General features: G+C 43.7%; 1 protein-coding gene across 1 annotated transcript in view; it reads left to right on the top strand.

Annotated features, from left to right (window-relative positions):
• The window catches only part of LOC115315552 (MLX-interacting protein), a 75,140-nt gene that overhangs the window by 49,298 nt on the left and 11,775 nt on the right, over positions 1–14,067 (top strand). The window contains exons 18-19 of the mRNA XM_029974695.4: positions 6,672–6,801; positions 11,536–11,647. Of these exons, the coding sequence (XP_029830555.2) occupies positions 6,672–6,801; positions 11,536–11,647 (242 nt within the window). The remainder of the gene's footprint in view (positions 1–6,671; positions 6,802–11,535; positions 11,648–14,067) is intronic.

Here is a 14,067-nt window from a genome sequence, read left to right as displayed (position 1 = left end):
AGAATGAAAGTTGGGCTGGTTAGTGTCCGCTCGATCAGTCCCCTCTGTCCTCTCCCTTAGTCCTTGTTTAGGTAGTTAGCGCCGTTTCCACCGCAAACAATATCGTTCTTGCGGCTGAGCTGCTGCCTGAGGCTCGACGAAAGAGAAGCTGTATGTTTGATGATGATCATTATTTGCAAATTCAAGGCGCGGCCATGGGGTCGAGAATGTCCCCAAATTACGCTAATATTTTTATGGGCAAGTTTGAGGAGACCTTTGTGTGGACTTACGCTAAGATTCCCGCCATATATCTTCGGTATATTGACGATATATTTATCATTTGGAACGACACTGAAGATGCACTCCTCTCTTTTCTAAGTTACCTCAACGGTTGCCACCGTACAATTAAATTTACCTGTAATTACTCAGCAAACTCTATGAACTTTCTCGACGTTAACGTTAAAAAGATGGGAAGCCATTTGATAACGGAGTTGTACAGAAAGCCTACAGACAAACGTCAGGTTCTACGCTATGATAGCTACCACCCGAAATGTAAAAAAAATAATATTCCTTACAGCCAATTCCTCCGGTTGCGTAGAATCTGTTCTGAAGAATCGAACTTTAAGGAAAACGTAACGTCCTTGAAGAATACACTATTCAAAAGAAAATATCCTGCTTCTATTCTCGACGACGCCACAAGAAAGGCATCCGCTCTGGAGCGTAGCACACTCCTTGAATCCACACGACAGCTTCACTCCAACGAAACAAGGGTTCCGTTGGTTATAAACTACTATTCGAACCTATCAAGCCTGAATTCCATATTGAAACGCCATTTAAACATCCTACATGCCGACGATAAACTTAAAAAAATATTTCCCGAATCACCATTTGTCACATTTCGTAAGCATCGGAATCTTGGGAGGATGTTATGTCCCTCGTATATAAAAAAACCCAATTCATGCGGTGGTTGTGGTCCTTGCCTCAACACTCCTTGCCAACTTTGCCCGTTCGTTTCGACCGCTGATAAAATTTCGAGCTACGCATCAGATTTCTACGTAAATATTAAACAGCATATCGACTGCAAAACTCCTGACGTGATATATATTATTAACTGCACGCTGTGTAAGAAGCAATACGTGGGAGAAACTAAAAATTCGATGAAAGAGCGATTTTATGGCCATAAGTCTGATATTGTAAATAAAGGACAAACACCAGTAGCTAAACACTTTAACTCCGACGACCACGACATTCATACGCACCTAAAAATTATCATCGTGGAAAGCAGTTTCAAAAATGATATTACGCGCAAAAATAAAGAGTCCTTTTATATAGACATATAATTTATTTATTTAGACATAGTGCACACTCATGTGTGCACTATGTCTAATCCTCTGATCTTCTTCACGCAGGTGAGTAATTGTCACTCATTGCATTGTAAACGATCAAGCAATACTTTCCTTTTCCTGCTGCCTTGCCCCCGGATGTGCTTAACCTTATTTATTGAGTGCATTTGTGTCACTCGTGATTTATTGTTAAGCGGTGACATTGAATCGAATCCGGGACCTGATGACGGCCAAGGGGGTGGTAACCCTACAATGGAAGAGATGGTGAAGGCGATTCTGGACACACAAAACGTGATTATGAGAGATCTAAGTCAAATAAAAAATAACCAAAAGCAATTTGAACACAAATTTGAAGGTCTAACAAAAAAAGTAAATCAAATTGAAGCAACAGTTCAAGAAATGAAAGAACAAAAAGTTCAAATCATAAGCATTGAAAAACATGTTAAGGCAATCGATGATGACTTAAAGGAATGCCAAAAAAAAATCGTCGACTTAGAAGATCGGAACCGCCGTAACAACCTCATGGTTTTCGGTCTTCCAGAGGCTCAAGGGGAAACAAATGACTCATTGCGGTCGAAAGTACTTGGTGATGTGTTTGAAGAAAAACTTGGAATTCATGTTAATACAGTCGAGCGTGTACATCGCGTGGGGCGAAAAACAAACAAAAACCGCCCAGTTGTAGTTAAATTTCTTGACTACGCAGAAAAGGAAAACGTGCTAAAAAAGCGAAGGTGTTTGAAAGGGACTAAAATAACGTTAGAACACGATTATTCTTGGCAGACTATTCAAAAGCGCAAACAGTTGTGGGAAACCAGTAAACCCAATCGCGATAACGGGGAAACTGTCTTCTTGATTCACGATAAGATTAAGATAGGAGGCCAAGTTTTCGAATGGGATGATAATGTGGGGCAAATATGCAAAGAAAGAAATCGACCAACTCGACAAAAAAGTGTAAAATGACGTCAAGCACACTCCGGGAAACCCCATCGAAAGACATTTCGACTTCTTTCCTTCAATGCGCAAAGTATTGTGAATAAAGTAGATGATTTGGAAACAATCTTGCTAACTCATGACCCCCACGTGATCGTCATCACGGAAACATGGCTTCACAGTGGTATTGGTGATAATGAAGTTATTCCGCCTTGTTACAGAATGATTAGGAAAGACCGAGGGTTAAGGGGCGGCGGCGTGGCTATTATCGCAAAAAGTTCGGTGGACCTGGTACCTTTAGATTGCGTTGTCAACGGGGAGGTGTTATGGTGTAAGGTTAAAGTTCACGGCAACGTGTTTGTTGTTGGTGCTGTATATAGGCCACCAAACACCGCCCCGAGGTTTTTAGAAGAATTGTATGATTACATGGCGTTGCGCTTCAATGACAAAACTAAAATTATTTTGACTGGAGACTTCAATCTTGCTGATATTGATTGGGCAAAGCAAAAACCAGGTAAAAATGAAATCGCGTCCTCCGAGCTTTTGTTAGATATAGCACTCAGTTTTAATCTTCAACAGTTAGTGGACAGCCCGACAAGAGTAACAGATACGAGCCAATCGATTCTGGACTTACTTTTTGTTAGCAACATAGTGGAAGCGGATAAAGCACATGTGCTCGACGGAGTGTCAGATCATAAAATGGTGTTTCTTGACTTAGAACTACATAAAACAGCTGCCGATAATGCTCGTCACGAACATACTGTCAGAGATTTTCAAAATGCTGATGATGTGTCCATCCTCGATTATTTAGATGAACATTTTGACCATTTTAGTCAGTTAAGTGATGTTACCGAATTATGGAAAACATTTAAGAGTATTGTTTCCTACTGTACATATCACTTTGTTCCGACAAGGGGCGTGAGAGCACAACGACATCACCCATGGGTAACAAGAGAAATTTTGCAAATAAAGCGAGAGATCAAGCGCAAAAGGAAAGCAAAACAAAATTCCTCAGACATTGCAAATTTGGGGCGACAATTGAAGAATCTTATTTCCCAAGCTAGGGAAAATTACTGTGGCAATGTGCTCTCTCGTTTCTTGCTGGAATCTCCGCAAAAATTCTGGCGGTTTTTCTCGTCGAAAAAAGAAGTAATAACAGAAGTGATGGTAAGCGATGAGGTTGTATCATGTCCCATTAAAGTGGCAGAGGAATTTAACACGTATTTTCAGTCAGTCTTTACAGTCTCGAGTGACCCGCCGGTAGACCACGTCAGCAGCTCTGATGAACCTTGTATGTCAGATTTGGTTGTTTCGGAAAGTGGTATACTTAATTTGCTTTTGAATATTGATGTAAAAAAGGCGTCGGGGCCAGACGACATTTCAAATGCGTTTCTGAAAAGATATGCTGAGTGGGTGTCCCGATATCTTTTCATAATATTTCAAGCCTCTCTCCAACAATCCAAATTGCCAGCAGACTGGTTGTGTGGTAAAATTATACCCATTCACAAATCTGGAAACAAAATGACAGTCCAAAATTACCGTCCTATATCATTAACGTCGACTTGCTGCAAACTGCTGGAACACATTATTTCAAATCATGTCACTCAGTACTTAGAAGAAAACAACTTAATATACAAACATCAGCACGGTTTTAGACGGGGTCTATCGACGGTCACACAATTAATTGAGTGTGCGCATGAGTTCTCATCTGTTGTAAATGAGCGGGGTCAGGTTGACGTCGTGTTCATGGATTTTTCAAAAGCGTTCGACCGCGTGCCTCATAACAAATTAATTGAAAAGCTTCACCTTGTGGGTCTAAACAGCAATATAGTGTCGTGGGTCCGGTCTTACCTAACTAACAGAACACAGTATGTCTACTGCAATGATGCATGCTCTACCCGCCTTGCAGTGTTTTCAGGTGTGCCACAAGGGTCGGTATTAGGTCCACTTTTGTTTTTACTGTATATAAATGATATTGCAGATGATATGCCGCCAGCTGTCCAGGTAAAGCTATTTGCGGATGACTGCATGTTGTTTTCAAAAGTGCGTACAGTCGAAGACCAAGACTTGCTTAATGCCTCTCTAGAAAAACTTTACTTGTGGTGTGAAAGGTGGGGTATGGTAATTAACTTTGATAAAACAGTATTCTGCAGCATTACAAACAAACGAAACATTTTAGAATATTCCTATAACATAGGTGGCGTGCAACTGCGAAAGGTGGACGAATTTAAATATTTAGGTGTTATTTTTAGTTCTACCATGCGATGGAACAGTCATGTAGATTACGTTTGTTCAAAGGCCTACAAAAAGTTATTATTCCTCAGAAGACAACTTAGGCATGCCAATAGTGATGTTCGACAACTTGTGTACATGTGTTATGTTCGCCCATTGTTAGAATATGCATGCACTGTATGGGACCCGTATAGAAAATGCCACGAATCACAAATTGAAAGAATACAAAATCTGGCTCTTCGATTTATCTTCTCCAGATATAAACGTACAGAATCTGTTTCTTCAATGAGACAAGAGGCGCAGCTTGACTCGCTGGCAAAGCGACGGAAAATATCAAGGTTAAAAGAACTCTTTTTCATAACGACTGGAATGACAAAGCTAGATCCGCAGCTTTACTTGCGGCCTTCAACGTCTCGTTCCCAAAGGACTAGCAACGTCAGGGCGATTGCTCCGTATCAATACAAAAATGATGTATTTAAGTATTCTTTCTTTTGTAGGACAATAGTAGAGTGGAACGCTCTGCCAAACGAAGTCGTCAGCTGCTCTAATCTCAAGTCATTTGAATTATCATTGCGCGAATTTTTAACTGAATAATGTATGTGTGCGGAATACATCTTCAGATGTGCAGGGTGTGACGCACCACTGCATGTGCATAAGTGCTCACTTGAGTGTGAATGCATTTTGCTTGGCTTGTACAACTTATTTTTCTCTCCTGTGTTGACCGTAAGGTTCACAGTATTGTAAATAAATAAATAAATAAATAAATATATCTAAATTTAAAACACTAACCCCACTTGGTATGAACATTTCAAAAGGAAACTTATATAGGCTCTTGTAGGTTTTTAGTTTTTAGTATACTACAGGCAAACCACCTCCCCCATCGCGGAGGAGAGCGGGGGAGAGCTAAAGCTCTTTGAGGGGAGAGCTAGAAACATTGGGATGTGGGGACGTCGCCCGCTAACTTCCCTCCTCTTTCCGGTGTTTTTTTTTTTTTTTTTTTTTTTTTTTTTTTTTTGCGGGGAGGTGGGAGATTGAGTGGAGGCGTTCTAAGGAGTATTTCTTGGTATTCTGTTGAGCGGTGCCACCCACGTGTGACATTTCTGGTGTCCGTTTACACACACTTCGGGCTTATTTATGACCTTTGTTTGCTTCAGCGTTATACTGGCTTGGGCTCACTCGACTTGACCCCTGTATGTTGTTATTTTTCTGGATCTGCAGCTCTAACTCTAACGTGACGGAGGCCGTTGCCAGTGATGTATTTTCTTGGTTTCGCTAACGAGTGCCGCGACCATGTTACCCTTAAAACTACCACTTCTCTCTTTTTTCTTTTTTATATGTGTTTTGTTGGAATGTAGTTTTTTCATGCTCAAGTGTTTTTACTTGTACTATTATACATATGACTTTTTTCTTTCGCTTTTTCCAATGCTCCTCCTCTCCCTTGGTCTCTCTAAAAGCGCTTTGCAACTGTATTTTCTGCACACTTGAAGAAGGGAAGTCTCTTCCCGAAACGTCGTGTATTAAAGCCTCTACTGCTGTTCAAACATTTTTCTACGTCTACGACTTTCTTGCTGAAGACTTGTTCATTAATTCGATATAGCCAATAGATTGTCTGTTAAAAAGGTAGTTTTTAACGGGATTTTTTTGTTCTAAATATTTGGGTGTTTGGTAGAGACAATAATTCAAAGTATTCAGGTTCACTATAAACAGGTTCGACTGTATTAGTAGTGGCGGTAGACGTTTCTAACTTTTTGTTTTGGCAAAATGTAAGCTTCAGGAAGAGCTTGATCAGTGCCACAAATTCTCTCAGATATGTGAAGCCAGCATTTGCCATCCGGCAAAAAGCCAGACGCATCCAAGTGTCTACACGGTCGTTACGAGGCTGCGAGAGCTTGTAAGACGAAACGTCCTTACTCTTAGCCTCGACACTCCACGTGCGCGTTGGGTCTTCCAGCCCTGGGAGTCGCTCGAGTTGTGACGTTGCCCGATGTCGAAGCTTTCACTTCTTGCATAGTTGAAATATTTGTGATGGCATACGGTGTTCGACCAATTTGTCAAACTCGTGATTTTTGTAAAACCTTATTTCTCGAACGATTTTAAGATTTCAAATTGAAATCCTGTCGTCGTATAGCGATAAGACAACGGTTGGCGAGCAGAGACGGCTTTCCTTGACCAAGTCTGCCGCAACAGTTCAGCCTGCTGCTGGAGCCCCTGCTGGAGTCGTACAACCAGACGGTGTCCAAGGCTGGGCTGGACGAGATGTGCAAGACGGTCCTCGTATGGGTGGAGCAGAATTGCTCCCTCCGGGCCCTCAGGCCAGGTGAGGCACGCAGCCCCGTACCCGGGGCTACCTGCTGCAAAGACCGGGCTTGAACCACTGAACGAGCTATCCTTTAGAGTCACGATACTTCGGTCATCTTGGCGCTTAAAGGGACCATGAAATGATTTCTCAACTTCTTCCTCCTTAGCTTTCCTCCTCAACTCAAAAGCGAAAGGAGAAATCACGTGGTCTTCACGTAGCATTTCACCGGAACCGATGACTCCGAGCTTTCACCATGCTTTTTAAGCACACCATGGAACTTTTCCTTCGCGAGTGAACGATAAGTGCCATTATGGGACTCGTTGGCCACGAGCGCAAACCCAAATATTTGTCGACGGATCCGTCGTTGACGAGCGCATACGTCCGGGAGACGCGGTGCCCGTGTTTAATGCGCGAGCTGGGTTCAGCCGATGTGCTTGGGCACTTCGGATGCGTCGCAGTGAAAAGGCGGAAGTGCTTTCAGGGGAAAGAAAACAAGAAATACCAGCCCGCTACATTTAAATTCATGTCATGGTCCCTTTAAAATCTTGGGTGACAGTTATCTTACGCTTTACCTGAAATCGCAAGACACCTTTTTCAGTAATCCGGAAATATTAAAATATTTGGACGGGGCTAACCAATGTTGCCCGAGCTTCTGGACACCGCAACTAAAGGTCATGAAGTTGCGTTTTCGCATCCTAACGATCGCCAACTGCTCTCACTTTGCACTAAACACCAGAATGGCGGCTCCCAGTTGGTACGACTTGCGGGTTGCATTTGCAGTCGCCGCAAGCATGACGCGTGCTTGCGGCAACCAGGTTACTTCTGTAGGAGTAACCAGGTCATTTCAAAAAACTTTTGCGTTGCAGATTTCGGGTTTCTTTGGTTCTTATTTTTACAATGTACTAATGACTTGCTTATCAAAATATAAATACCGACATCTTGTAAACCCTGAGATGGGAAACGATGAAAAAACGAATGAAAACAACAAAATCTCAAATGCAGCTGAATTGTATTGATATGAGCATACCAATAAATAGACTTTCACACAAAAGGAAAGGAGAAAGGGCAAAAAATAACTCAAAAGCAAAAAACAAGACGGCCAACGCGTTCACCCCAGACAGCCTGAACCACTCCCCGGCTCCAACAACCTTCGGAAAGGGAGCCGACCACCCAAACAACAACAACCCCACGGTCACGAAAACATGGTAACCTCCAAACCGATAAAGCCTAGTCCCCATTTCCTACTCCAAGCAAACGCTTCCCGGTTCCCCACCCCCCCCCCCCTTCTCAAGGTTTACAAAGCTCCCCTCATACAAGCAAAAACTCTTTCAATCGATCACTGATAACCAAGGACAGCTGGCTCACACAATTCCCCCGCTCGTGAATGCACAAAGTCTCCTTAATTAGCCTTCTAAACAATTCTTTTTCATTACACAGAACGGAAGTTTCATCCCAAAGATGGGAACAAAAATTACAAGAACTAACATGATTAACCAATTCAGAATTCTGCGCCAAATTCTTTACACACCTTTTATGCTCTGCAAGTCGGTCATTCAAGCAACGCCCCGTCTGACCAACATAACACAATCCGCAGTCAAAGGGGATCTTGTAGACCACCTCTGCGACACAGGAGACTGAGGGATCTCTGTGTTTTTTCCCGCAACATCCCTCACGTCTGAAGGCAAACGGAGTAAGCCTGTCTAAACGGAAGTCTGTCCTAAAAACCACATTAACGTTAAATTTCGCACCCAAGGCTTTTAGGCTATGAGAAAAACAATGAAGATAAGGAATCACAGCAAAGATTCTACATTGAACCCTCTAGCGGTCACCGACGCGCGTACAAGCAGTCTACTTGCACTAGAAACAATAAAATCTAAACTATAACCCGCCGACAGTAAACGTTTGATTTGAACGTCGAATGCGTTACCAACACAATGAAAACAACATTTTTTCAGTGCACTGCCAATTAATGATCTTGGTGAAATCATTAATCAAAAATTAATCATTAAATGCCACTATTTATCTTTTTTTTGCACAACAACCAGGGCACGCAGGCGAAATCTGTTTTCTATTTTTTTACTTTAGAAGGGTCAAAGGGCAACATCCACAAATGTTTGACCGAAGTCCAGAAATCATTGCACCCCCCTTTAAAGTGTGACGGCAAATGAAGAGGCTTCCGCGGGCCAAAGGCTTGCAACGTACGCTGCTAAAGTGTGCAGTCGGACCCTACTTGTGACGTGCAACGCGATTGCCGAGCAAGCGCGGAAGATGCGGTCATTTGCAAAGTGGGAGATTTCGTTGGACGACGCCGACGTGTTTCGAGAACGTAGCAGTGATGATGACGGGACTGACATCGTCAGTGTGGACGAGTCATAGTCTAGTCGCGAACGGGCTGAGAACAAGAGGGAGCAGCTTCAGTTGTCCAGCATGAACTTCCTAGTTTCAATAACGCCTTCATGCACCTTGCGTGCGCGCACCAAAGCACGCCAGAAGGCATCGATCGCGTGTTGGAGGCTGGGCTTTCGAAACAGATACTTTGCCGTTCTCACGTGTTCGCAGTAAAATGCGCATCTAAATGTTTTCTTTTTGCTGATGTGCAATTGGGGGGGGGGGGGGGCGGGGTTGAGTTGATTTACAATCGAGTCGACTTACAATCATGTAAATACGGTACTGTACAGCTGATTAGATATACAACAATCGAAGCTTTTCCCCCAAGAGTAGCAAACTGAAATCAAATAGTATAGCCCGCAGAAAATGCATGTAGGTACAGTGTGAAAAGTCGAGGGAAAACAGGACCTGGGGAGCTACACATAATTTTTCAAAAGTACCCACCTCTGTCAAGCTGAAATAATGTTGATGATGGTCTACTGTTGGGAAATATTGCTATGAATCTGCATTTGAATATGTTGCACACTGGATTATGGTAGAACAATTCTTGTATATTGACTTTTTACAGCGAAGCTAGGTTCTGGCAGATCATCTCCAGGGTCAGACCGGGCGTAGACTAAGTTTTGTACAGTTAAAGCTGCAGATGTCGGCGCCGCACGCGTGCGCCTTCCGCATTTAAAAGATTCAAAGTAAATAACCAAAATAAAGCGTGGACAAGCATGCGTGCCAGGTGCCATTTGTTTTAGGCTTTTGCTTTAGAACAGTTACGGCTGCAGATGCTGGCGCAGCACATGCTCGCCTTCCCCGTATAAAATATTCGAAGTAACCAAAATAAAGCGTTGACAAACGTGCTTGCAAGATGCCCTTTGTTTTAGGGTTTTGATTTAGAACAGTTAATGCTGCAGACGCCGGCGCCGCGCGCGTGCGCCTTCCCTACACGCGGCATCTCTCCGCCCCTGACATTGCGCAATGCCGCGCGCTCTTCTGCAGCCACCTGCCAAAGATCGTGCCACTGTCCTTATCAGTTGGGCTTCAGACTCCACATGGGTTGCACCCGTGTCGTACGTTTCGAAGAGGAGCAGCGGGAGGGTCTAGCCTTGTCCGTCCGGCGTCCGTGCTCACATCGATTGCACTGCCTCTGGGATCAGCCCACTTTTAAAAAAAAACAATGTACGCCCGCATGGGGGTTCGAACTCAGGACCGCTTGCTTACGAGGCAGACACCTTAACCACTACGCTACACTCCAACGTTGCATGTAGCCGCTCAACGTCTATACAGGAGAGGGTGCTGCAGTCAAATGCGTATATAATCGCGTTAAACTTTGCTTGCATTCGCTCAACGTTTATAGGCGAGAGGGCACTGCGGTCAAATGCTCAAATACGTATTTAACCACGTTCCATACCACAGATTCTCTTTCTGACATAGACCATTGACTTAAGCGGTGGAGATGTGTTCCCACGGCTTCTAGCGGATCCGAGCTGATCCGCTAGAAGAACCACTGGCTCTGCATTTCACCGACCATAAAGCAGTAATAATGAAGTCAAAACGCAACCTGGAACTCAGCACTACCTATGAGCAATAAAAAAAAATCAGCACCATCAGCACTACCTATGAACAATAAAATCAGTATCATCAGCACCACCAGAGCTTTGCCCCAAACAACATCTTTCACCACGTGGAGATGCGGCCTTTTTTTTTTGGGAGCTTTTTTATTTAAACAGAATTTTTTATAAAGGCATGGGAAAAAGGGAAGGGGGGACCGTTACATTGTTGCATTGATGATGTCTTCACTGTGTGTTTATGAGCCTATGGGGAATGATCATCACGGTATGTTGAATAATTAGCTAGTCATTTAATTAATTTTGAATGAATGGTTAGATGAGTCATGTTGCTATTACACTTCAAAGTTGCATAAAGGCAACAGGTCTTGAGTTATTCATGGATCAGTTTTTGCATTCTTGTCGTGTTTTCACATTTTTGTTAATTTTAGTAAATCTTCCCATCTAATGCCAGCGAGACCAATACATAGGCAGTGAAGAAGTTATCCATGTCACGTCACCCCCCCCCCTCCTTTTTTTTTATCTCCTCCAATTAAAAACGAACATCAACCATAACAAACTATAGATTTCTTTGGTTCTTGAATTGGGGTTGTTTTATAACCTGTTGTAGACGGTACCCAAGTTCATTCACGTATCAGTCGGTGCCATAGCAGAGTAGGACTTTTCGCTCTTGAATTGTGGTTGCTCTAAAACGAAATGTACTAGACAGTGTAAGTAGGTTCTAAAGGTTGATGCATCGGTTGGCATTCAGCATAATACGGCCTATCAGCACTAGTACTTGATTTAGTTTCCCTTGAAACTGCAGGTGTGCTGGACTCTCTGAGGTACCTGAGCACCACCACAAACATCTTGTCCGACCCAAGTCGACTGCCCGAAGAAGCCACGCAAGCGGTTACCAAGAAAGAACTCGTGCCACGGTAAGACTTTAGTGCATTCTGTGTACGACGTGTTACAAGTACCTGGGAGTATATACACATATAGACATGCCTAACAGCATGATTGCTGCAGCTACTATTGCTCAGAACCATAGCTCTGTAATGTAGTACTGCCAAGGAAATGTAAAGCAACCCTACATGGGGATGGAACCAAAGTGCCTTGTTGGCAACTTCTGTGGCGCTTTCTTGTCCCCAGTGTGGAGTTGCCAAAAGGACATTTCTGCAATGCCTACTAGCGAAGTTGATTAAATGCTCGCCCAATGAGACTCTGCCCTTCCGGGCCTGTTACGCGAGGTTTTCATACTTTTTCTCTGCTTCCTCCTAGTCCTATGTTGAATGTATTTTTTACATAATGAATTCATACTATATTGCATATTTCTCTGGAGAGTGTTTTAGGGTATCTCTAAGACAGATCTGGAAATAGTGCCTGTACCTGCCAATGCATAAGAGCTTGATAGCATGTGGAAAAAAAAATCGTGCTGCACACCCGAACATGGCCGGTTCAAATCCCCTGCTAGTTTCTGTAAGAATGGGTGCTGGAGCAGCGCGCATTGACATAATTATTGTATTTACACGATTGTAGGTCGACTCCCCACATTGCATGTTAGCAGAAAAAAAATAAAAAATAGTAGTTTAGGGTGCATTCCACGGCGAACATTTTACAGCGAAGCTGTAAATAACTCGTAGGTCGGATCTTTTCGTGTCAATGTTCTCCTGGAAAAAAAAAATTTGAGGACCCCTAAGCACTTCTTATGAGTTGTGAATGCGAAAGTATGAATGTCGTTCTTCCTCTCCCTTAGTTTGTCTGCGGCGTAGTGGCGTGGACAGCCGCGTTTCGCCGGCCGACGGCCGAGTGCACACTCGTGAAGTGGCCGCGATGCACAGAGGTCGGCCGTGTAGCATCTCCGGAGTTTGCCTGGGCGGGCTCTGCCAGCTCTGCGGGCGACCACTCCCTCTTACCGGCGGTCGGGGTGCTGCGTGCGCTGCGCCGCCATGGAGAGGGCTTCTGTGGTGGCATGTTTTGGAACTACGCCGCACGAGAGCCAATCGGAGCCTCTTCCCTTGATGATGCGCGCCAGCCAATGGGAGCCTATCCATCAGATTTCTGCTACAGACGACATTGGGACAGGGGAAGGCGCCGTTTGGCACAGTTTCAAAGCTGATCAAGTCGGCTTGCTCCGTGGGACGGAACCTTCAGCGATTCATATCATGCGTACAACATACAACACAGCATTCATTTCAATAAAGAACAAGCACGAAACAAGCATCTGAACCATGTAATTGATAAGGCACTATAACAGTGCGGAGCACATAGCGCTCACCGCATATGTTTCCTGGTAAAGATTACTTTTGCAGCTCGCGACGTGGGGAGTGACGTCACTAGCCTTTCATGCAGGGTGTTTCACGTAAGAGTGACAAAAATTCTTAAAATCGGTGTATTCGAGGTAAAAGTAGGCATGGGCGAATAGACGATTTTGGGTCCGAGTCGAATTCGAAGCGAATAGTGATTTTGGTCGAATAATTTTGAATCGAATAGTTTGAATAGTACAAGCAAAAATACCACAAGATATGTTTAAACTATAGTTTTATATTACTCTTATTTGGTATTAGATATACTGTAATTGTTAATTTCAAGTGTATTGAGTTCGGTAGCATGAAAGGGTCGAAACGGTCGGAAGCTTGCGCCAACTGGCCGTAAATCCAAGCCAGAGGAAGTGAAACCTGTCTATATCGAACTCGCAAAAAAACGTCTATCAGTTCGATATAGCGGGTAATTCGATATAGAAGTTTTAATGAATTTGACTCTCAAAAATCCACTTTCTGTTGAAATATTACACAATGAAGTAGTCTTGCATCTTCTGCTGCATTTTCTTCATTGCATCGGCGATAACGACATTTTTCTACGCTATTGACGGACCCCAAAATGCTGAGGCCGCTGCCTTCTATATTCGCGCATTAGCTCCGAACTATACCGAGAGCACGGAGCACGTCCAACGGGAGCACCTTCTCCCTGCAGAGCGCCGTTTTGCTCTGCAAGTTGGCTTTCCCCTAAAACATGTGGCGGCGTTGGGGGAAGCCAACTAGCAAAGCAAGCTGGCTTTTTTTGTTCTCTCTCTGGGCGTTCGCGTCAATTTGGAAGAAAAAATAGGGAATTGTAGTAGACCGTTTTTTTCCTCTGCTCTCAAAAGATATATTTTCTTTCCTTCCGAGCAATCGACGCAACCGCCCGGAAAAAAAAAAAAAAAAAAAAAAAAAAAAAGCCAGTGTGCTATGCAAGCTGGCTTTCCCCCAGTGCAGCCACTCGCGTTGGGGGAAAGCCAGCTCGCAGAGCAAAACGGCGCTCTTGGCAGTTCGATATATCGGTAGCGGCTGCTATTTTTGTTCGATGCAACCATAGTTTT

This window comes from Ixodes scapularis, unplaced genomic scaffold (assembly GCF_016920785.2).
Source record: "Ixodes scapularis isolate PalLabHiFi unplaced genomic scaffold, ASM1692078v2 PGA_scaffold1__304_contigs__length_218370807, whole genome shotgun sequence".
NCBI classification, from domain to species: domain Eukaryota; kingdom Metazoa; phylum Arthropoda; class Arachnida; order Ixodida; family Ixodidae; genus Ixodes; species Ixodes scapularis.
Note: the sequence above shows the minus strand (reverse complement) of the source record. Positions and strands in the feature narration are given on the sequence as shown.